This window comes from Artemia franciscana, chromosome 19 (assembly GCF_032884065.1).
Source record: "Artemia franciscana chromosome 19, ASM3288406v1, whole genome shotgun sequence".
In the NCBI taxonomy this organism is placed as follows: Eukaryota; Metazoa; Arthropoda; class Branchiopoda; order Anostraca; family Artemiidae; genus Artemia; species Artemia franciscana.
This window is the reverse complement of record NC_088881.1, coordinates 14,063,174-14,088,524: the sequence shown is the minus strand read 5'-3', so window position 1 is coordinate 14,088,524 and position 25,351 is coordinate 14,063,174. Positions and strand designations below refer to the sequence as shown.

General features: G+C 36.3%; 2 protein-coding genes across 2 annotated transcripts in view; one reads left to right on the top strand and one right to left on the bottom strand.

Moving 5' to 3' along the window:
- LOC136039317 (actin-related protein 2/3 complex subunit 4) overlaps positions 1–25,351 on the top strand; it is a 291,440-nt gene that overhangs the window by 240,708 nt on the left and 25,381 nt on the right. The gene's annotated exons all lie outside the window — the stretch shown is intronic.
- LOC136039623 (uncharacterized) overlaps positions 1–25,351 on the bottom strand; it is a 38,046-nt gene that overhangs the window by 10,011 nt on the left and 2,684 nt on the right. Inside the window, exon 2 of the mRNA XM_065723521.1 lies at positions 11,662–12,099. Within this exon, the coding sequence (XP_065579593.1) occupies positions 11,662–12,069 (408 nt within the window). The 5' untranslated portion in view covers positions 12,070–12,099. The remainder of the gene's footprint in view (positions 1–11,661; positions 12,100–25,351) is intronic.

The window sequence follows — 25,351 nt, the reverse complement described above, 5'->3', positions numbered from 1 at the left end:
ATCTAATTTACCTACATCACAACCTGGGTTTCTTGACTGTCCTCTTGTGACAAAATAACTGGATAAATAATACTTGTACTGGAACTCTTCACAACAAAAGCATACTGCTTCAAAAACGTCTAACACTAGCATTTACAGATTTTTTCCTCAACAGAATGGGCTACCTATGTCACCTCTTCAAAACTCCTCACTTGTAAAATTTTCACCAAACTGTTTATGCAAAATTATGCTTTTTGTAAGAACAAAAAAAAAAGTTTTTCCTACTGAAAATAAGGAGCGACATTAAAACTTAAAACGAACAGAAATCATTCCGTATATGAAAGGGGCTGTCCCCTCCTCAACGCCTCGTTCCTTATACTTAATTTTTTCATTGTTTTAAAAAATAAAGCTGTGAGAAGAGTCAAACTTTAGCATAAAGAGTAAACTTTATGAAGATGGTATTTAATTAGTAGTAACAGCCGCAGTACTGGTAGCAGCAGCAATACCAGTACTGGTAGGTAGCAGCCATTGTTATTACTTTGCTGATATCTTCTTTTGATAACCTGTATGTTCGAATGCTTCTTGTAATTTCCATATCAATTCTCTTAGCTTTACAAGGAGTTGCAATGCTAAAGTTTCTCTTATGTTTACTCTTTATACGCTTTACCAACTCAGCTACTTCGGCTTGAATACAATCGTTTTGAGCAGCTTCCTCGGCTGTTGCCATTGTAGGTTCTTCAGTCATTTTACAATTAGAAATTTCTCTTTCAACGATCTTCTTACGATTAAAAATTTGTCTTTGGACGATTTTCTTAAATACCTGTGTCCTGGTCCTCATTTATATTCCCTGTGTCCCGGTCGTAATTTGTGTCCCGGTATCCCAGTCTGTAATTTCTCTTTGAGTGTCCCGGTCGTCATTTATATTCCCTGTGTCCCGGTCGTCATTTGTGTCCCGGTGTCCCATTCTGTAATTTCTCTTTGAGTGTCCCGGTCGTCATTTATATTCCCTGTGTCCTGGTCGTCATTTGTGTCCTGGTGTCCCAGTCTGAATTTCTCTTTGAGTGTCCCGGTCGTCATTTATATTCCCTGTGTCCCGGTGTCCCGGTCGTCATTTGTGTCCCGGGGTTCCGGTCTGTATATACATTCGTTTTTGAATTGGTCTTTTTTTTAGTTTTTAGTTGTTTACCTTTTTTCAGTTTTTTTAGTAATACCTCACGATTCTAATGATTGCCCTTGAGCTTTGTTGATGGTGATTGTTAATCGAACATTCCCTGTGTCCCCGTCGTCATTTATATACCCCCCTGTGCCCCCCGGCGTCCCCGTTGTAGTTGTGTCCCTGTGTCCCGGTCGTCATTTATATTCCCTGTGTCCCGGTCGTCATTTGTGTCCCGGTGTCCCGGTCTGTATATACATTCGTTTTTGAATTGGTATATGATGAATTAAATTTTTGTGTTTTCCCCCTTTTTTTTAGTTTTTTTTTGGTTTTTACCTTTTTTTATTTTTTTTTTTTAGTTTTGTTTCTTTTTTCTTTTTAGTTTTTTTGTGCAACAGCTTCCTTTTTAGAAGCTTTTTTTGAGCAGCTTCCTCGGCTGCTGCCATTGTAGGTTCTTCAGTCATTTTACAATTAGACATTTTTCCGTCCACGATCTTCTTACAATTAAAAATTTGTCTTTAAAAGATTTTCTTAAATACCTTTAATGACGTCATCGTCATAACAATGACGACAACTAATTTCATGACGACATGACATGATCACATGATGTCACTCGACAGACACACGGACAACTTATTTTTATATATATGGAAGATACTAGCTGTTGGGGTGGCGCACCTAGTTGGTGGGGGCGCTTCGCGCCCCCCCTTCCCCAAGCCCCCCCTCCCCTGCGCGTAAGTCGTTACGCGCCATGACAATCTATTTATATGACACAGGGACGCAACTACAATGGCGCGTAACTAATATGGCGCGTGACGACTTACGCGCGCGGGGGGGTTTGGGGGGGCGCGAAACGCCACCCCAACAGCTAGTATATATATATATATATATATATATATATATATATATATATATATATATATATATATATATATATATATATATATATATATATATATATATATATATATATATATATATATGTTTTAAACTACGTAAAACTTGCGAATATACAACATTCTTCGTTGTCCCATTGTCTGTGCATATAAATAGATTGTCAGGTTTACCGACTCTTGAACATTGATGGTGATTGCTAATCGAACATTCCCTGTGTCCCCGTCGTCATTTATATATCACCCTGTGCCCCCCGGCGTCCCCGTTGTAGTTGTTTCCCTGTGTCCCGGTCGTCATTTGTGTCCCGGTGTCCCAGTCTGTAATTTCTCTTTGAGTGTCGCAGTCGTCATTTATATTCCCTGTGTCCCGGTGTCCCGGTCGTCATTTTTGTCCCGGTGTCCCGGTCTGTAATTTCTCTTTGAGTGTCCTGGTCGTCATTTATATTACCTGTGTCCCGGTCGTCATTTGTGTCCCGGTGCTTTGTTGATGGTGATTGCTAATCGAACATTCCTTGTGTCCCGGTCGCTTTCTCTTTGAGTGTCCCGGTCGTCATTTATATTCCCTATGTCCCGGTGTCCCGGTGTCCCGGTCGTCATTTGTGTCCCGATGTCCCGGTCTGTAATTTCTTCAGTCGACAAACATGACGTCAGTCGACACACAAACATGACGTCACTCGACACACAGACACACAGACCACTTATTTTTATATATATAGATGAGGGGGTTTGCCCCCTCGTCAGTACCTCGCTCTTTACGCTAAAGCTTAAATTTTGTCCCAATTCATTAAGAATGACACCTGAATCACAAAAGCCGCAGAATAAATAGTTGAAATTACTAAGAATACTTTAGCATCAAGAGCGAGGTATTAGGAGGAGGTGAGCCCCTCATATGGGTAATAATTTATGTTCAAATTTTAAGTTTAATGCTGCTGCTTACTTCCAGCCGAAAAAAAACTTTTTCATATTTATTTTTTCATTGTTTTTTTTAAGTAATGCTAGTAAATCCTGCGCTCCCTTCATGGAAATTTTCTTCTCCCATGACAAATTCTTCGATGTAAAATTCCCCCAGCATATCCCCCTCTTTTCAACCCCTGCCTCCAACCAAAAAATCCTCCTGAAAACGCCTGTACAATTCCCAATAACTATTACTATATCTAAGCACTGGTCACGTTTTGAACTTGTAACCCCTCCCACGGGGACTGTGGGGGAGTAAGTCTTCCCCAAAGACATAGTTATAAGGTTTTTCGACTACGCTCAATAAAATGGTTATCTCAGAATTTTTATCCGTTGACTTTGGGAAAATAATCAGCGTGGGAGGAGGCCTAGGTGCCCTCCAATTTTTTAGGTCACTTATAAAGGGCACTAGAACTTTTCATTTCTGTTAGAATGAGCCCACTCGCAATATTCTAGGACAACTGGGTCGATACGATCACCCCTGGGAAAAAAACAAACAAAAACAAACAAACAAATAAACACCTATCCGTGATTTGCCTTCTGGCAAAAAATATAAAATTCCACAAGATAGGAGCTTGAAACTTCAACAGTAGAGTTCTCTGATACGCTGAATCTGATGGTGTGATTTTCGTTAAGATTCTATGGCTTTTAGGGGGTGTTTCCCCCTATTTTCTAAAATAATGCAAATTTTCTCGGGCTCGTAACTTTTGATGGGTAAGACTAAACTTGATGAAACTTATATATTTAAAATCAGCATTAAGAATGCGATTCTTTTGATGTAGCTATTGGTACCAAAATTCCATTTTTTAGAGTTTTGGTTACTATTGAGCCGGGTCGCTCCTTACTACAGTTCGTTACCACGAACTGTTTGAAACACTAGTAATCTGTATTTATTGGTGATCAACTCTGAACTCTCTGAACTAATACTAGTAATATTAATACTACTACTCTGACTACTCAACCACGTCTAAGGGCATAAACGTAAAATTTTCAAAGAATTTTTGACGGGGGTAGGTGAACTGAATGACAACACGTAGTCTGTGTATGCAGGTTGTTGAAAGGGTGTAACAGCAATATCTTAGGAATAGTTTGGTGTGTGAAGTTGAAACAAACAGAGCTTGTTGTTAGGGATGAAGAAATAACCAAAAGAAAATATTTGCATCTTAATGCTACTGGTTTTACTCATGCTACTATTACTACTAAAGTAAAAAAAAAGTGTAAACATTTTTGATTTTTTTTTTTCAGTAAACAAAATACATCAAGAATATGGAGCCCTCCAATCACTTTCGACTATTAAAAAGAGGACTAGGAACTTCAATTTACAATCAAGAGTGCCTTTCGAAATTTTTATGACAACTCAATGGATTTTTTACAATATTTCCATGAAAATAGGTCAGACAAAGATCAAAGAAAATCAAACTTTACGAATAATATGTATGTTAGTTTATCTTTCATTTAGTTATTTTGCAATTTGTTTTGTTTTCCACCTTTAACTTGTTGATTTCTTCTTTAGAAGATGTCATTCTTTTCATTTTTTTTTTTGCTTTGTGTTTTTTTGTTATTTATACAGTTAAAATGTTTACGGCCTATTTTTCCTTTCTGAGCAAGGAGTTTCCAACTCACTGGCCTTGTTTTGATTCCATAATTTGAGTCTCAAAGGGATTAGAGTATTCAGAAATTAATAATGTATTTTAAAAACATAGGCTCACAAATTTGTCAAGGACACCACAACTCTTTTAAAGCAAAATTTGCTAATTTCCTCTTCATATATTAAAGCTATTTTAAACTAGTAGTAAAATTGGGTACAGTAACCTAACTTTAATCTATTAAACTTATTAAATAAAAAAAACAAGTTTTTTCAACTGAAAGTAAGGAGCGACATTAAAACTTAAAACGATCAGAAATTACTTCGTATATGAAAGGGAATGCCTCCTCATCAACGCCCCGCTCTTTACGCTATAGTTTGACTCTTTCACTCAACTCTTCTTTTTAAAAGAGTAAAAAACTTTAGCGTAAAAAGCGGGGCGTTGATTAGGAAGTAGCCCCTTTCATATACGAAGTAATTTCTGTTCGTTTTAAGTTTTAATGTCGCTCCTTACTTTCAGTTAAAAAAACGTTTTTTTTTTTATTTAATTTTTGAACGTTTTTGAATCAATGCATGTTTTGATTTTGGCTCTCCGCAGAGAAATAATTAAAACGAAATTTGCATATTTCATTTTTTTGGCTAAATGGCTTTCTCATAATTTTGATCGAATGATTTTGAGAAAAAAGAGCGAGAGGAAGCCTAGTTGCCCTCCAATTTTTTGGTTAATAAAAAAGGCAACTAGAACTTTTAATTTTTTACGAATCTTTTTATTAGTAAAAGATATACGTAACTTATAAACTAGCTTACGTAACGAATTTTTTATTCTCATGTTTTTATTACACATATGAGAGGATTCTCCCCCTCGTCAGGACCTCTCTCTTTACACTAAATCTTAAATTTCGACCCAATTCATTAAGAATTACCCCTGAATCACAAAAGCCGTAGAATAAATAGTTGACATCACTAAAAATACTTTAGCGTAAAGAGCAAGGTATTATGAGGAGGTGAGCCCCTCATATGGGTAATAATTTCTGTTCATTTTAAGTTTTAATGCTGTTCCTTACTTCCAGCTGAAAAAAACTTTTTCATATTTATTTTTTCATTGTTTTTTTTTTTTTAAATAATGCTAGTAAATCCTGCGCTCCCTTCATGGAAATTTTCTTTCCCCATGTCAAATTCCTCGATGGAAAGTTCCCCCAGTATATCCCCCGCTTTTCAACCCCTCCCCCCAACCAAACAATCCTCCTGAAAACACCTGTACACTTCCTAATAACCATTACTATATGTAAGCACTGGTTAAAGTTTGTAACTTGTAGCCCCTCCCACGGGGACTGTGGAGGAGTAAGTCGTCCCCGAAGACATAGTTATAAGGTTTTTCGACTACGCTGAATAAAATGGCTATCTCAGAATTTTGATCCGTTGACTTTGGAAAAATAATTAGCGTGGGAGGGGGCCTAGGTGCCCTCCAATTTTTTTGGTCACATAAAAAGGGCACTAGAACTTATCATTTCCGTTAGAATGAGCCCTCTTGCGACATTCTAGGACAACTGGGTCGATACGATCACCCCTGGGAAAAAGAAAAAAGAAAAAAAAAACAAACAAATAAACACGCATCCGTGATCTGCCTTCTGGCAAAAAATACAAAGTTCCACATTTTTATAGATAGGAGCTTGAAACTTCTACAGTAGGGTTCTCTGATACGCTGAATCTGATGGTGTAATTTTCTATTATTCTATATGATTCTATGACTTTTAGGGGGTGTTTCCCCCTATTTTCTAAAATAACACAAATTTTCTCAGGCTCGTAACTTTTGGTGCGTAAGACTAAACTTAGTGAAACTTATATATTTAAAATCAGCATTAAAATGCGATTCTTTTGATGTAGCTATTGGTATCAAAATTCCATTTTTTAGAGTTTTGGTTTCTATTGAGCCGGGTCGCTCCTTACTACAGTTCGTTACCACGAACTCTTTGATAATTTTTTGTAGAAAATTCTTATTGCCACACCCCATTCATTCATCCATTTCAGAATGGTTACGACTTTTGGTGTCAGCTCATGGAAATTTAGGAGGAGTGGTGAAATACGTTTTTCAAAGTATAAAGGGGAGGGAGTAAATTTGCCTTTTTTAATAAAAATATGGAAAAGAAGACATTTAAAATGAAAATATAAAAAAAAGGCATTGTGGAAATATATGCGGCAAACACCCTCCCTCTATTAACGCCAGTGATTCCAACGCTCATTTTGGGGTTGTCTAATTGAAGTTACTCCATGTTAAATTGAGAGATTTCAAAATTTTCGCAAGAAGTACATAATTTTGATGCTCTTTTTAATATACTCTTATGAAACATTTGTAGCGTCTAAGAATCTCACATGTTTCATATGCCGGACAAAACTGACCACACAGTTCGCTACAGACAATAAGTTTCGCTTAATTAGTGACAGATGCCTTAATCGTCTTTGAAAAAAAAGTCTTTTCTTAATGATTTATGAAGCATGGTGCCAATAATACCTTATGTTGCTCCATATATAAGATAAAATAAAATAAAAAGTTTTTTTAACTGCAAGTAAGGAGCAACATTAAAACTTAAAACGAATAGAAATTATCCAGGTTGCAGTGGTAGCTTGCAAACTAGCAAGAGACGATCACGTCCCTTAGTAAAAACGACAATAAACCATAACTTCTAAAAATAGAGTCAGATCAAAACAAGGATTACACTATTACAAGCGCCTTGTCCAAAACCCCTACATAGAAAACTTACTTTCTATTGGCTTGAATTAAATAGAAAACACAAGGTTTTTAATTGAAAGTAAGGAGCGATATTAAAACTTTAAACCAACAGAATATACTCCGTATATGAAAGGGGCTGTTCCCTCCTCAATGTCCCGCTCTTTACCCTAAAGTTTGACTCTTCTCTCAACTCTACTTTTTAAAACAGTAACAAACTATCTTTTTAGCGGTATCTTTTTTTCTTTCTTTTTCCCTCCTCAGATAAATTAGTACTGGATCATCGTACAGAGTTGTTTAATGGCTCATTTTAAAAGAAATTGATGTAGTTATAAACCTTTTATAACCGTAAACAGTTGCCTTTAATAAAATTGATTTATTACGAAAAACTGCTTTTTACATATACAAGATTGAATAATGACGTCATAATCATAGGTTGTAACCACGTCGTCTCTTACTACTCCAATTAAGAAAAAGCTGTAGGTTTTTTCCCGCTTGTGCTACATAAAGGATAGAAGTGGTTTTATAACCACTAATTAATATTAATAAGAGGGAAAGCTAGCTTTTAGTAACTGAAATATTAATTAATAATTGTAGCCTTAGCTTAGTGGCAGTATTATCCTCGGTAAACTTTTCTAGGGTATGGTGGCATTTTTGACTCACTTAGTTGCTTGATTTTCTGATGTTCATTTCTTACTATTCAAACTAAGAAAAAGACTTAGGATTTTTCCTGTTTGTAATTTTAACTTAATTAAATCAAAGGACGAACTATATCCTATACTAACCGAAATTATATATATGATAAAGAAAGTAAGTTGCAGCTGTAGCTAGCAACCCATTAATAGACGATCACGTCCAATACTGAAAAATGTAATTGCCCATAACTCCTGAAAACAGAGTCAGATCAAAACAAAAATTATACTATTAGAACCCTCTTGCTCAAATCTTCTATACAGGAAACCTAAAGTTCCTTGACTAGAATAACGAGGAAAATCTATTGCCTGGGATTGGCTATTAGAACCAACTCTTTCCGACGAAGTGGTTCCTTACTGAAACAGTATTTTGATTTTTTTTTCATGAGCTGTAGGTGGTTAAAATAAGATACCACCAACCTAGCATATGCCTAGCAACACTATCTAACGGGCGAAATTTTATGGGCAGCCTAATTGACACAAAGTATGACATAGTTCAGTATTTTGATGGGATCACATGCTATTTCTTAAGAAAAGGTAAGAAAGTAAAAAATACCTGGCAATTGTAACATCTTTAATGTTTTTTTCCTGCCATTACGTATATGAGGAGAGCTTGCTCCTCATCAACACCTCGTTCTTGGCGTTAAAGTTGGAATTCTTTCCCATTTTCAAAAACGGCTCCTGAACCACATTATCCTTTTAATGAGAAAAATGAAAAGCTTTTTAAAAATACTAAAAAAATAGCATGAAGAGCAAGGTATTAAGGAGGAGCAACCCCCCTCATATACGTAATAATTTCTGTTCGTTTTAAGTTTTAATGCTGCTCCTTACTTTCAGTTGAAAAACTTGTCTTTTTTTGTATTTAATAAGTACAAAGATTATATTTAACCGGTAAATACGACAGTTCTAATGTGATATGCTTATGCAGTGAGTAATGTTAGTTTCGCCGGTTATTTTTTCTCCCTTTTCTTTGTCATAAAAACGCCAGAATTTCCAAAAATTGACATCCTCGGCTGCACACAAGCATAAACAGATGGGAGGGCTCATGGTTCAGCCTCCGATTTCAACCAATCAGGGTTGAAAAAAAATATTCCAGGACTTTCTACACATCCTATAATTATCATATACTTTTTCCTGTTTTGGGATATAATTTCTCACTCCCCATCCCAGAATGAATTCCCTCCCTAAACGAATTTCTGCTTATGGGGTGGATGTGGCCTCGTAACCATTTTTTGGTTACGTAACCATTCGTAACCATTTATTAACCATTAACATATGCTGTACCCTTTTTTTCAGTAATCGCACAATCATTTTCTTACAACAAAAAGAAACGTTCTGAATAAGGTGGAGTTGGGGACCTTTTTTAATGCATTTTTGGAAGAATAAGATGAGCTTTTGTGCAATTCCCAGCGTGTAACTTAAAATCCGTGGAAAGCGCCCATGCAGGAATATATTTAGTCTAGGGAGGGGGATTAAAAATAAAGAAAAAATTGACGAAACGCATGGAAAGCAAAAGAAACTATGGGAAACATTTGACATTATGTAGAGGAGGGGGGACATTGACTTGAAATGACCTCTTTTATATGAACCAGGCATGTAAACACAGTAACTTTAATTTATTGGCAAAGTTTCGACACTTTCAAACTGCTACACAATTGTTCGGTATTGAAATGTATCAAACAGTTTGTGGTAACGAACTGTAAGTAAGGAGTGACCCAGCTCAATAGTAACCGAAGCTCTAAAAAACGGATTGTTGATATCAATAGATATCAATTGGAAATTGGATTAAAATTTGGAATTGGATCAAAAGAATTGGAGTTATGTGGTGATTTCAAATATGTAAGTTCTATTAAGTTTGATGTTAACTATCAAAAGTTACAAGCCTTAAAAAATGTGTCTGATTTTTGAAGAAAAGGGGAGACACCCCCTAAAGGTCATATAATCTTAATGAGAATGACACCATTAGATTTAGTATATCAGAGAACCCTACTCTAAAGGTTTCAAGCACTTGTCTGAAAAATATCGAATTTTGTATTTTTTTTGCCAAAAGAACGATCACGAATGAGTGTTTATGTTTTTTCCAGGGGTGATCGATATCGATCCAGTGATCTTAGAATATCGTAAGAGAGCTCATTCGAACGAAAATTAAAAGTTCTATTGCCCTTTGTAAGTGACCGAAAAAATGGAGGGCAGCTAGGCTCCCTCTCACACCCCTTTTTTCTCAAAAATGGGTCAAAATTTTTGAGACAGTCATTTTGTTCAGCATAGTTGAAAGGCTGAAAAACTATTCCTTTTGGGATATCATGACCCTCACCCAGCCTCTGAAGAATGGTCTTCAAATCACAAAATTTGCCTATTGTTTACGTAAAGCATTTGTTATTGGGAACTATGCATACATTTTTTTGGGGGGAGGGGGATTATCTGCTGGTGGGATTTTCCCTGGGGATAATTTTCCATGGTGAGGGGAGTTTGCATGGGTTGAATTTTTCATGGGATATTTTACACTGGGGGAATTCGCCTGAATTCGTATATGAAATTCTTCTTATGTCTTGCTTTCTCATTGCTGACTCAATTTTACGCGTGGAGACATAAATGGTAATTTCCAGGGTAAATTACAGGGGGGAGTTATCTACTGGTGGGATTTTCCCCTGGGATAATTTTCCATGGTGAGGGGAGTTTGCATGGGGTGAATTTTTCAGGGGATATTTTACACTGGGGGAATTCGCCTGAATTCGTATATGAAATTCTTCTTATATCTTACTTTCTCATTGCTGACTCATTTTTACGCGTGTAGATGTAAATGATAATTGTCCTGGGTAAATTTTCACCAGGATTGAATTGTCTAGAGGATAAATTCTTGGGAAGAGGGATTTTTCCGTGGAGAGTAGCCAGATTTCCTGGAATTACTTAAAAACAATCAGAAATTGAATATTTTTTATCCGACTGAAAGTGAGGAGTAACAATAAAACTTAAAACAAACAGAAATTATTACGTATATGAGGGGGGTTACTGCTCCAAAACACCTCGCTCATTACGCTAAAATTTGAATTCTGTCCCAATTCCTTAAGAAGGGCTCCTGAAATACTATATTCCTTTAATTAGAAAAATAAGGAGCTTTTCTTGAAGTACTAAAATACTTTAGCATAAAGAGAAAGGTGTTTTGGAGTAACCCCCTTATATACGTAATGATTTCTGTTCGTTTTAAGTTTTAATTTTGTTCCTTACTTTCAGTTGAAAAAACTTTTTGTTTTATTTAATTAATGGTCAGTGCAATCCCACAACTGTTATTCTGATCTTTCTGCAAGTTCATCGCTTACTGGACCCTCACAATTATTCAGCATAAATATCAATTATACGAAGTGTTTCCTTAGTATCACATATACTTGGGATTCATAAAAACTCGACTTACAATTAAGACTAGAGAAAACATCTCAAATCATAATCATTTCTAACTTTTATTTTTGCAACTTTTTCCAACGTTTATCCGGAATACATCTCTATTAGATGTTCAGGCGCACGTGTTAGTAGAAACTGCCTATACTAGCTGTTTCGGTCAACAAACTGTTAATTAACAGTTTTTCTTTATTGATTTTATTTTTGTTCTTGAATATTTTATTTTTTTTTGTTTGTAGAATAAAATTCTTGGAAAACTGCAATATTCAATCTCAATAAAAACCTACCTGCATCGAATTCCCAGGGTAGACACCATTGTATCCCGAGTTATAACCACTGTTGTAATCAGTGTATCCAGCCTCTCCATTTCGTGAATTTTTTGCACTCGCTTCTAAACTTTCTTTAAATTTCTGGAAGGTCCGATGAGACAAGCGATCGCTCTCTATTTCTGCTTTTTTAGATTCATTCTCATAATGTCTATCATTTAGCACGATCTTTCTATCACTTTCAATTTGATTATATAAAGGCTCTGAAAAATCTTTAGCTTCAACTAGATTATCAAATTCTGTCTGTAAAGCGGTATTAATGTCACTGTCAACTCCGGTAGTTGCTGTTTCACAAAGATGTATGATATCGTCACAAGCCATACCCATAGTAGCCAAAACAGTTACAGAAAAACAAATTAAAGCTATCATGATGATGCATGTAGCTTAGCTTGATATCAACTAAAAAAAAGACAACATAAATGAAGTCCTATGAAGCACAAAAGTACAAGAGTGTTGAAGTCTGCGGTAGCATAGTGACATTGCGCGGAGTATGAAATATGTAGCCCAAATTGTAAATTTGCAGTCAATAGCGCGTCAATGAATATTAAAGAGGTTCTTAAAAAAAACACCCTAGCTTTTTTTTTCTGACGCTTTATGAAATAATCTTCAGTAAAGATAATAATAATAATAACTCAACAGTAAAATCTATCTTTTCAGCTTTTCAGCCCTGAAGTTTAGGCTTCTTTTGAAACGAGCTTTCAGTTGTATATAACTGATTTTTTAAGGATGTCATGTGCGTATTTTATGATCAAAATTTATGTCATTTGTGTCTTTCGTTTATGTTATTGTACTGTCCATGTCTGTATATTTGGCTTTAAAATACACTTATCTATCTATCTATCTATATATGAGTGTTTAGGTAAGATAAGATTATATTTATTTTCAAAAGACTATCACAAGCTTTGTAGAGCCGAGTTCGCTTTATATGTCAGTAAAAGCTAAGACAAAAAAAATTCAAATCAGTACATTAAGTCAAACACTTAAGATTAAAAAGAAATCAAAAAGGCAAAATAATCAAAGATAAAGGGCAAATCAGTAAACTTAACAATTAAATTACAAAAACATTGCAGTAAATCAAAAATAAAAAAGGCAATAGAGGAAAAGGGGAATTTGGCAAGTACATAATTACGAATTATTATTAAGGTGTTCCAGAATAAAGGGGATGAAACTTTTACGAAACCTCTCTGTAACAGCATAGATCGGAGAGTAAGTTGGGATTGCTAAGGAGGCTGACCGGGGGAGTCGGAGTCTAATGGGATTGTGAAAATCGGGGAGTAAGTCCTCAGTATGGGGATTGGAAATGACTGATTTAGCAAAAAGCAGGCAAATTTTTTCCCTCCTTTCTTTTAAGGTGGTAATACGTGCAGCTTTAAAGAGGAAGGAGTATGGAATTCTGCCTTCTTTATAAATGATCCTGAGCGAAAGCACTTGGTCCGACTCGATTTTGTCACTAAGTCCATTTGAAAGTTGCGAATGCCAGACCGGACATGCATATTCCAATAACGGCCTGATGAAGGATAAGTAAGCATGGAGGGAATGTATCTTAGGACAATTAAATTTGTTTAGCAGCTTAAAAGTGGATAGTGAAGCATTTGCTTGTTTAACAATGTTGGAAACATGTGTGTCCCACTTAAGATCACTAGAAATTGTGACAACAAGAAGCTTAACATGTTTCACTAGCATTTCGCGTGGGATCGGGTCGAAAAAAAATAGGAGTAAATTTCAAGAAGTCGATCGTCATTATCTGTGATTTAGTGAGATTTACTCTCATATTTAGATTCTTAGATTCATCCGAACATTGGGTTAGGATTTCAACGGGGTCACTTTTAATATTCTTATGACATACTTCAAGGATCGACAAGTCATCCTCATATTCCCATCTTTGGGGGAATTTCCTGCCAATTTCGTTAATCATTACAAGAAATAAGAGTGGTCCCAATAAGGTTCCTTGTGGTATTCCACAGTACCTAGGGAGGGGGTTAGAGTAAGTATTTTTGTATTTTACAACTTGTGATCTGTTTGAAAGGAACGATATAACAATATTTACTAAAAGTGGGTCAATTTCAAATTTATCATGTAGTAAACGAATTAGGATATTCTGGTCAACTAATTCAACCACTTTTTGGAAATCGACTAAAACCAGGTTTAGCCAAACATTTAGTTTTTCTAGTTCACTTAGGATGATGTGAATCAAGTGTACAAGGTAATGGATGGTGGAGGTTTTTCTTAAATTACCAAACTGTCGAATGTCAATGCGTGGTATAATTTTAATTTTAAGCCAGTCACAAGGAACCCTTCGTAAAGCTTAGAAAAAACTGGAGTGAGTGTAATAGGACGCATGTTCGTTATAGTCAGACTTGAAGAATTCTTTGGGATGGGTGTTATAAAACCTAGTTTCCAGCAACTTAGAAATTTACCAGATTTTGTAATTTGGTTAAAAATATCAGATAAAGGTCCAGCAATTGTGTCTGAGAAGGCCTCAATCAAGTCAATTGGGATGCCTAATGGGCAAGTACTTGATTTTTTGAGCTTTCAGATTTTATTTATAACATCAGAGGGAGAAATTTGGGGGAAAGAGGTGGAGGGAGGAATAGTTTGACTTGAGTCAGTGAAAGGGGGAAGACTTTGTACTATGGACACAAGATGCAGGTTCAAATCGTTGGCTATCTTGTAAGGGGGCTCTGGGAGATGAAAATTAACTTCAACAGGTTTTTTTTCCGCAAATCTCTTTAATTTTCCTGTACCTTGTTTGGGCTTATCAGAATTCAGATCCTTAACTTTACTATTGTAATACTCAGAAGCTGCCTTTATCAATTTTCTCTTCAAGAACTTTCTTAGATCGTTAACCTGCGTGATATGTCCTTGCTTGAACAAATTGATTTTTTTTCCTTATTAGTTTTTTAAAAGTCGCAGCAATGTAAGGTTTATCGGTAGAGCATATTTTAATTTTTCTTTCACCGGAAAATGGGCTTTATAATTACTCCTCAATAAATTTTGGAGGGACAAAGCCCTGAAGTCGACATCATTTGTTTGGTACACAGGGGACCAATTTTCACTAGTGATCCAAGAGCCAAAATTGTAGAGTCCTGAGTCAATTAGAGGTCTAAAGACGGTTTCAGTAATAGTAAAGGAATGTTTAACTGTAGCTAGTGGATATAGGAGTAGGCTAAAATCGTAACTACCTCCGATAGGGGGAAGAATGGTGACGGGTCTGTAGAAATTTGAAATCAAGAGTAGAATTGCCTCTGGTAGTAGGGACTTTTACAATTTGTTTTAGACTAAAAGTAGTACACGTAGATTCAAGTTTTAATTCATTTGCATCACCAAAGAGGAAAGTTCCAACATTTGGGCATTTAAATAGTACATGGTCAGCACTGCCACGCAATTTTTCAATAAAATTAATTTTTTCCGCCGCTCTCTGCCCAGGATAGTAGTAAAAACAACACAGGACAATCAAATTGAAAGGACGTGGTAAGACCTTAGGTCGAACACAAACTCAAAAAATTTCATCAAAGGGAGTAGGACAAGGAACTAATATTTCTAAAGGATAAAAATCACTACGGACAAAGAAAAGAATTCCACCCCCTTTCTTACCCAGAGGGTGGGTTTCGGGTCTGAGTTTAATAACCTGGGAGAAATTATTAATTTTTAACATGTGTGTATTTCGAGCGTGTACTTTAGTAATAGCGATTATGTCTGATCTATATATTTTAGAAAAGGAGTCTAATTCATCAAGTTTTTCAAAATTAAGAATTTCAGCGTTGCTTAATAAAAGTGCGGGGAATTTAAAACGATCTGCAAAGGTACCATTTTTACACTTAACTTTGCTTAAATTACAAATGGGTACAGAGGGTGCGGTGGGATTCGTAGCGGGGGCCAGATTAATGTACTCAGAGCAAGGGACTGAGGGAGCACATTTGACTTTTTTGGGATGGACTATTAGAGTCAACATCGATAGACGAATTATTAGAGTAAGGGAAGGGTTTGTCTCGGGGATTTGGAGGTGGGGGACGGGCAATGATATGAATGAAGCACGGGGAGAACAATTAGGATTGTAGGATTGAAGACAATTACTGAATGCAAAAAGTCTCAGACCTGAGTCACGTTGACAGGATAGGCACGAGGGATAAAACGAATGGGCTGGGCGTGGGGTTACGTTGTCCGTCAAGAAGTTGCTGGTTTGCGGCAGAGGAGGGAGGGTATATGGCAGTATACTGTGAAAGGGAAAAAATAGGACTTCTTTGTGATGTAAAAATTTACACTGCTTACTAAATTTACAACGATTATGATTAAAAATGTTTGCATATCACATTTTTTTTTTTGTTGGAGCTTTTTTGCTGAAACTTGGTTGAAAATCACTGAGCTCATTTTTTTGAGTGTAATTTGCCTTAACTCTATTTTCGAAAACACTTTCTTTTCTGGAGCTTGGTTGAAGAAAAAAGTAAAAGTGTAGGGACAGTGTCCGTTTGAACTGATGTATCTATGCTACAGTCAATTGTTTGGCAAGATGCATTTGTTTTCCCTTCAGAACAGCCTCGGCGCTGGGGAGGGGCAAGGGAAATTGTAGGATCACACAAACTAGTACCAGCCTTGTTAGAAAGGATTCGTTCTTTAGTCAATAGAGGAAACTGGCTGAGCGGAGTGTCTGGAAAATGTTTAGGGCTACTGAGATCACTTAGAGTGCTATTCTTCTTCTTTCAACAGGGGTACGGGGTGTCTGAGAAGTTACGGATGGGGGGATAGAAAGCACTTGAGAAGAAGTACAATTTACCTTAGACTTAGTAGAGAAATCTAGGCACATCCAGGAGTTATTCCAACTAGTGATTTCTATCCTAGCACAATTTCCAGCCCCTGCATGGAACCAAGAACTGCAATTAACACATTTGACTGCGTTCGAAGTAACCCGTAATCTGCATTCAGGACAAAATTGTTATGTTTTCGTCATTTAGTCTTGCAACACTGGTTTAAGCCTTACTTAATTGAAAGGTCTTAATATGTCTTAACAGGTCAGAGACTGAAGAAAAAGACCAAATTTTTTCAACTGAAAGAAAGGAGCAACATTAAAACTTGAAACAAATAGTAATTGTTCGTATTTGAAGGGGCTTCCCCCTCTCTGATCCCTCGCTATTCAAGGTAAGTTTTTTTAGAACTTTAAAAAAGCGTTTTATTCTAATTATACGGCCCACGTGTTTCAGGAGTCGTTCTTAAGGAATTGAGACTAAGTAAAGAGCAAGAGTAGACTCTGGAGATAGACTCTTAAATAAAGAGCAAGGTATTGAGGAGGGGGAAGCCCCCTCATATATGGAATAATTTCTGTTTGTTTTAAGTATTAATTTTGTTCCTTACTTTCAGTTGAACCAATCTCTAATTGTTTTTCAGATGATGCCGGGAAATCTACCTCCCACAATTCATGAAGATTTTCCCCTAACCATAAATTCCTCTATAGAAAGTTTCTCTTGCGTAAAATTACCACTTGAAAATTCCCCTGGCTAATTCAAACTTCTCTGAAATTTCCCCCAGAAAATTTCCTAAGACAATTCCACCTGGAAAGTTTTTCTTAGCCTAATTTTATTTGAAAAAAAAAAGATTGGTTTTAAAATCTAACAAGGTCCTAATCAAGGTCAAAATCTAACAACTTCCTCTATATGTAAAATAGTTTGAGGAAAACCCCCATGGAAAGTATTCTCCGTGGAAAATTTCCCCATTGAAATTTACCCGGCCGAAAATTACCCCACGGTAAAATCTCCTTGACAATTCCTACCCCGATGAAATATCCGCGTGTAAGATTAAGTCATCAAAGAGAACGTAAGACAAAAATATATATATATATATATATATATATATATATATATATATATATATATATATATATATATATATATATATATATATATATATATATATATATATATATATATATATATATATATATATATATGTAGGAATTTTGAAAACCCCCGCCCCGTGTAAAATTTTCCCTGGAAATTTCACCACCCAGAGACTTTCTTCCAACAGAAAATTCTCCTCTTGAAAAATCCCCCAACAGAAAATTTCCTCTTCCAGAATAATGTCTGAATACATCCCAATAACAAGTACTATCTGTAAACAATGGGAAAATTTCGTAACTTACAGTCCTTTCCTCCGAAGCTGTGGGGTCATGTCATCTCCAAAGAAACTGCTATTTGACCTTTCACCTGTGTTGAACAAGGAGCTGTCTCAAAATTTCGACCAATAGCTCTGGGCTGGCACGTACGCAGAGGGGGGCCTTCGGGCCCACCCTCTCCTCCCCCAAAAATTTGTGAAATGTTTGATTTCCCCATGGTTTCTAGGGATTTTTGGCAAAAGTTGGACATTTATTAAGAATCTAGATACATGTGTGAAGCCTTTTTTGGGGGGATTTTACAGCATGCAATTATCCGGTCAAGTCACTGCCCAATTATTAACCCTTTTTCTGTCTAACTTTTTACCCTCTTCGAAGTAATTAGCAATTGTACTGTTATTTTTTTTGTAAAGAGAGCTTGCTTTCCACAGCAGAATAGAATTATCCTTGATATTAGGGCGTTTATTCCCCCTTTTCAGGATAAAGTACAGCTTTTAATGGATCAATTTCGGAAACTATCGTTTCTTATTAAAATATACATTTTTGCAATAGAAGAACTATCCCCAACAGCACCCATATTACACTGTTAACCCTACAATTTCCCTTTCAGTGGGATAAAATAGATTAATCACTGGTTCTAAATCGCTATAAACATAACCTGAGCCTAAAACGTACTTTTGAGGCTTCAGTCCTCTTCCCCCCATCCGCTACAATACTACAGATTAAAGTTAATCTGTATTTTCCGATATACGTACTTTTTGCAGTACTAAATAAAAACAAGAGCTAAGAGCTCATATGACACTTGTGACGAAGCAAGAAGAGCCAAGAGCTCATATGGTATGACCTCTAACAAAATTCTAAGAACCAATAGATTGATTTAAAAGGAAAATCAGAGGCTTAATGCCGGTTGGGATTTAAAATAAGAGCTCTGAGCCACGATGTCCTTCTAAACATCAAAATTCATTAAGATCCGATCATCCACTCGTAAGTTATAAATACCTCATTTTTTCTAATTTTTCCTTTCCCTTTAGTCCCCCAGATGGTCGAATCTGGGAAAATGACTTTATTAAGTCAGTTTGTGCAGCTCCCTGACACACCTACCAATTTTCATCGTCTTAGCACGTCTAGAAGCACCAAACTCACCAAAGCACTGAACCCCTCCCCCCAACTCCCCCAAAGAGAAAAAATCCAGTGCAGCTACGGCAATCACGTATCTACGACATTTGCTTATTCTATCCACCAAGCTTCATCCCGATTCCTCCACTCTAAGCGTTTTCCAATATTTCTAATTTCCCCCTCCAACTCCCCCCAATATCAACAGATCTGGTGGGGATTTGAAATAAGAGCTCTGATACATGAATTCCTTCTAAATATCAAATTTCATTAAGATCCGGTCACCCCTTTTTAAGTTAAAAATACCTCAGTGTTTCTAATTCTTCAAAATTAACGCCCCCCAGCTCCTCCAAAGAGAACGGATTACGTCAATCACGTATCTAGAACTTGTGCTTATTCTTCCCATCAAGTTTCATCCCGATCTCTCCACGATATGCGTTTTCCAAGATTTCTGTTTCCCTCCTCCAACCCCCTATGTCCCTGGATCCAATTCGAGTCGAAAATGGAGCGTCTGAGACATAACATCCATCAATATATCAAGTTTCATTAAGATCCGATCACCTATTCGTAAGATAAAAATACCCCAATTTTCACGTTTTCTAAGAATTCCGGTTTCCCCCTCCAACTCCCACCAATGTCACAGGATCTGGTCGGAATTTAAAATAAGAGCTTTAAAGCACAAGATCCTTCTAAATATCAAATTTCATTAACATCTGGTCACCCGTTCGTAAGCTACAAATGCCTCATTTTCCCGAATTACCCCCACCCCCGTCCCAACTCTGCCAAAGGGAGCATATCCGGTCCGGTTATGTTATTCACATATGTTATTCACTTCGAAGAGGGTAAAAAGTTAGACAGAAAATGGGTTAATAATTGGGCAGTGACTTGACCGGATAATTGCATGCTGTAAAATCCCCCCAAAAAAGGCTTCACACATGTATCTAGATTCTTAATAAATGTCCAACTTTTGCCAAAAATCCCTAGAAACCATGGGGAAATCAAACATTTCACAAATTTTTGGGGGAGGAGAGGGTGGGCCCGAAGGCCCCCCTCTGCGTACGTGCCAGCCCAGAGCTATTGGTCGAAATTTTGAGACAGCTCCTTGTTCAACACAGGTGAAAGGTCAAATAGCAGTTTCTTTGGAGATGACATGACCCCACAGCTTCGGAGGAAAGGACTGTAAGTTACGAAATTTTCCCATTGTTTACAGATAGTACTTGTTATTGGGATGTATTCAGACATTATTCTGGAAGAGGAAATTTTCTGTTGGGGGATTTTTCAAGAGGAGAATTTTCTGTTGGAAGAAAGTCCCTGGGTGGTGAAATTTCCAGAGAAAATTTTACACGGGGCGGGGGTTTTCAAAATTCCTACATATATATATATATATTTTTTTTTGTCTTACGTTCTCTTTGATGACTTAATCTTACACAGCGGTACGATTAGGTGAAGGCATTCCCAAATCCTGAAGAGGTTTGTTTGCCATACATACGCACACATCTTCTATAATAACTAAAGTGTAATTATAAATTTCTGATATAAAATCAAAAGTCCCCTGACGTCTCTAACCGTTTTCGATTGAGTATATCTTCGGACATTTTCGATTTATATTTTTCCCATAATTCTGCAGTGGCTGAAGGGTCAGTAGATCTTCTTCTATATTGTGGGTAACCATCATTGCCAGTAAATGTGTTGGGTACTAAAAGTCGAGGATATTGCTTTGTGCACCTTCCTTTGGCCATGCATGGTGAATTTTTGTTCAGTGCACCGCAAGGTCCATGTATAATACTTTTTACAACAATATCATATAACCCCTTATCGACATTTTCACCAGGTATTTCAGCGGAAATCGCATCATCAATTTCATTAGAAGTAATTTTATAATGTAGCCAGATTAGTATATGTGTGTGTGGCAATCCTCATTTTTGCCATTCCACTGAATACATCCAGCATCACACTGACCCAAACACTTCAAGTTTTACTATGTAGTTTATCAGTGATTTCAACTTCTGCCGGAAGACACGGGCCGTAATGTCATGTCTATGAACCGCCGATTGTCCTTGAAGTAAAAGCTGCTGTATCTCGTCCCAAGATTGATTCCATGTAAATGTAATAAATAAATCTGGACGACCATAGAGACGAACATACGCAATAGCATCTTGAGCATATTCATGCATATGACGGGGACTGCCAGCATATGACGAAGGTAAAATCATTAATATTCCAACGTTTGTGGTATTACCGTCATTTACAACTGCATCTCGCAAATGAATGTATTGTTCAGAGCGGAGCTTGGTCTGATTCAGACGGATAAATAGCAAACGTTCTGATTCAATTTTTGCATACATATCAATGATGTATTGGTTAAACAATTTACGGCATTTTAAAATTTAATTGTCTTCATCCTGTCGAATCATTAGTCTATAGGAATAATAATGCATTGCACTGCATTTCTTATTCATTTCTTTGTTAGTGGCTGGATTTATCAATTTAATATTAAAGTGATAGCCGTCGGCTCCATCCCAAAAAATGATAGGATATTGTAGGGCATCGTAGCATCGATGAGTTTTAGCAGTTCTTACCAACTGAGCGTTTCGCTTATGAAGAATAATATCTCGAGGTAAAAACTGATCACCGACCATAACGATTGCCACTCCGTCGATAGTTGGAGCATTGTATCTACGCACATGTTGGCCAGGAGGCGTTTTGTCAGCGGAAATAACAATGCCGCAAGCCTGTTTTCTTGCTGTTCTTGTGATTCCTCGGCACGCTTTCTTTTCTTACTTTCTCTATCAGCAGCAAGCTTTTTGGCATAGACTCTTTGAGCAGCTTCCTCGGCTGTTGCCTTTGTAGGTTCTTCAGTCATTTTACAATCAAACATTTTTCCGTCCACGATCTTCTTACAATTAAAAATTTGTCTTTGAACGAATTTCTTAACTACCTTTAATGATGTCATCGTAATAACAAACATGACGACAACTAACTTCATGACGACATGACTACATGATGACATGACGTCACTCGACAAACATAACACACATACAACTTATATATATATTTATATATATATATATATATATATATATATATATATATATATATATATATATATATATATATATATATATATATATATATATCTGTCCCATTATCTGTGCATATAAATAGATTGTCAGGTTTACCGACTCTTGAACGTGCAACATATATTTGTCCATGGGAAAATAATTCGTATTCAGATCTATACCGCATTTTTCTAATGATTGCCCTTGAGCCTTGTTGATGGTGATTGCTAATCGAATATTCCCTGTGTCCCCGTCGTCATTTATATATCCCCCCTATGCCCTTCCGGCGTCCCCGTTGTAGTCGTTTCCCGGTGTCCCGGTCGTCATTTGTGTCCCAGTGTCTCGGTCTGTGATTTCTCTTTGAGTGTCCCGGTCGTCATTTATATTCCCTGTGTCACAGTGTCTTAGTCAGACACAGACACTACTACTGCTTCAAAAGTGTTATACTAGAGTCTGAAATATGCGAATAATATTTGATGAGAGTGAGGTTAGGTTATATTAAGTCGAATACTTTTAAGTTAGGTTTACTCGAGATAGGTTAGCGTTGCCGGAAAAACTAACCTAACTTTAACCAATATAACTTAACCGATATAACTTTAACCAATATAACTTAAAAATAACTAACCTAATCTAAACAAAGCTAATGCTCCTGCAACCTAATTCACCTAATTCAGACTCTAGTATAAAAATTATGACCAGGTAGTAGTGTCTCTGTCAGACTGAATCATGATAAATTGCCGCTTAATGTACCTATAACCTTATTCACCTTTTTCAGACTCTAGCACACCACTTGTGAACTTGTAGTAGTGTTTGACTATATCTTTTTAAATTCCCACTTTATATGTACCTAATTCGAAAAAAAATCAAATTCGTCTCTCTCCGACTCCGGTAAAATCCTAACTCATCTATTTATGACTCTAGTCTACCACTAGTGAGCTGGTAGTAGTTTATGTGTCTGACTGAATCTTGACAAATTCCCACTTCACTTGTCTCTAACTCTAAATAAATCCGATTCAACTCTCAGACTTTGTTAGAAACCAAATTCACCTATTTCAGACTCTAGCATACCACTTGTTACCGGGTAGTAGTTTTTGGGGATGACTGAATCTTTATAAAATCTTACTCTGTATGTCTTGAACTCTAAAAAGAATCCGATTTATCACTCTCAGACTTTGGTAAAGACCTAATTCACCTATTTTAGACCCTAGTATACCACTTGTGAGTTTGTAGTAGTGCCTGTATCTGACTAAATCTTAATAAGTCCTCACTTCATATGTGACTAACTCTAAAAAGAATCCGATTCATCTCTCCCAGGTTTTGATAAAAAACCTAATTTACCTATTTCAGACTCTAGTATACCACTTGTGAGCTGGTAGTAGTGTCAGTGTCCGACTAAATCTTGATAAAGTTTCTACTTTATATGTCTTTAACTCTAAAAAACACCCAATTCGTCTCTGTCAGATTTTGGTGAGAGACTAATTCACCTATTTAAGAGTCTAGTATACCATTTGTGAGCTGGTAGTAGTGTCTGTGTCTGAATGAACCTTGATAAATTCCCAATTTATATATCTCAAACTCTAAAAAGAATCATATTCATATCCCTCAGACTTTGACAAAAACCTAATTCTCTTATTTCAGTCTCTGAACCCTGATAAATTCCCACTCCATAAGTCTCTAAATCTGCGAAGAATTCGATTCATCTTTCTAAGACTTTTAAAAACTTAATTCACTTATTTCAGACTCTATTATACTAATTGTGAGCTGTTACTAGTCTCTGTGTCTGTCTGAATCTTGAAAAATTCTCACTTCACGTTTCTCTAGCTTCAAAAAGAATCCGATTCATCTCTCTCTGACTTTAATAAAAACTTAGTTCATCTATTTTGGAATGTAGTATACCACTTGTGAGCTGGTAGTAGTGTCTTTGTCTAAGTGAATCTTGATAAATTCCCACTTCATTTTGCTCTAACTCTAAAAGTAATCCAAATTATCTCTCTCAGACTGTGGTAACAACTTAATTCACCTATTTCAGGATTTAGTATACTCCTAGGGGGCTAGTGGTAGTGTCCACGTCTGACTGAATCTTGATAAATTCCCACTTTATATGTCTCTAACTCTAAAAAGGATCTGATTCATCTCTCTCAGACTTGGTTAAAAACCTAATCCATCTATGTCAGACTCTAGTATACCACTTTTTAGTTGGTACTAGGTCTGTGTCTATCTGAATATATGCCCACTTCATATGCCCACTTCATATGTATCTAACTCCAAAAAGAATCCTTTTCGTCTCTCTTAGACTTTTGTAAAAACCTAATTCACTTATTTCAGAATGTAGAATATCATTTCTGAGCTGATTTTGGTGTCTGTGTCTGAGTGAATCTTGATAAATTCCCGCTTTATATATATCTAACTTTAAAAATAATCATATTCATTTCTCTCAGACGTTGTCAAAAACTTAATTCACTTATTTCAAATGTAGTATGCCACTTGTGAGCTGGTAGTAGCGCCTATGTCTGACTGAATCTTGATAAATTCCCAGTTTATATGTCTCTAACTCTAAAAAGAGTTAAGAAGAGTTAAGAGCTGAGAACTTGGTAAAAACCTAATCCATCTATTTCAGACTTTTGTTTTTGTCCGTTTTGAGTTTGACTAGGTTTTCTATTGGAATTTCTTTTTATTTTTGGGTTCCATCTATTTACTGATGACGATTTATGGTACTTTTACACCTGAAAAATTTTGCACATTTTTGGTTTAATGTAGCTTTTTAATTTTCTTAGTAAAAGTTCTTTAGTTGGAAAAGTTTTTTCAAATTTATGTTTGTTTCTTTTTTAACTGGCAATGTCTTTTTGATTGGCTAAGACAATAATATTAAAAATCGTTTCAGTTTGTCTCTTTAAAAAAGCAGATTTTGGCGAAAAGTGCGGTTCAATTCCGCCTTATAGGGCTAAAATGAGAGAAAGGTTGAGATGGCTAGGGAACGTTTTGTGGATGAAGGATGACAGATTGCCGAAGGTTGTCCTTTTCGGCCAACCGTTTATGGCTAAAAAGAAAGCAGTTCGTCCACAGTTGGGGTGGGAGGAAGTCATAAAGAAAAATTTAAGGGAAATGGGAATTTCATGGGAGGATGTATGGAGAGTAGATTTTAGATTGAGATGGAGGGGTAGATATGTTGGCCTCAGGTGGCTTGGTTTTGCAGTCAGTTTTTTAGTAATTAGTGGCAGTAGTAGTAGTGGTAATAGTAATATTATCATGAACATATTGGTTTTTTGAGTTAAATATTCCTTCCAACAAGCCTTGTAGGTTTCAACCTAATCTCCAAGTTGTTCCTAATATACTGGTGATAAACCTTTCTGACAACCGACACGTAAAAAATGTGTTTTGA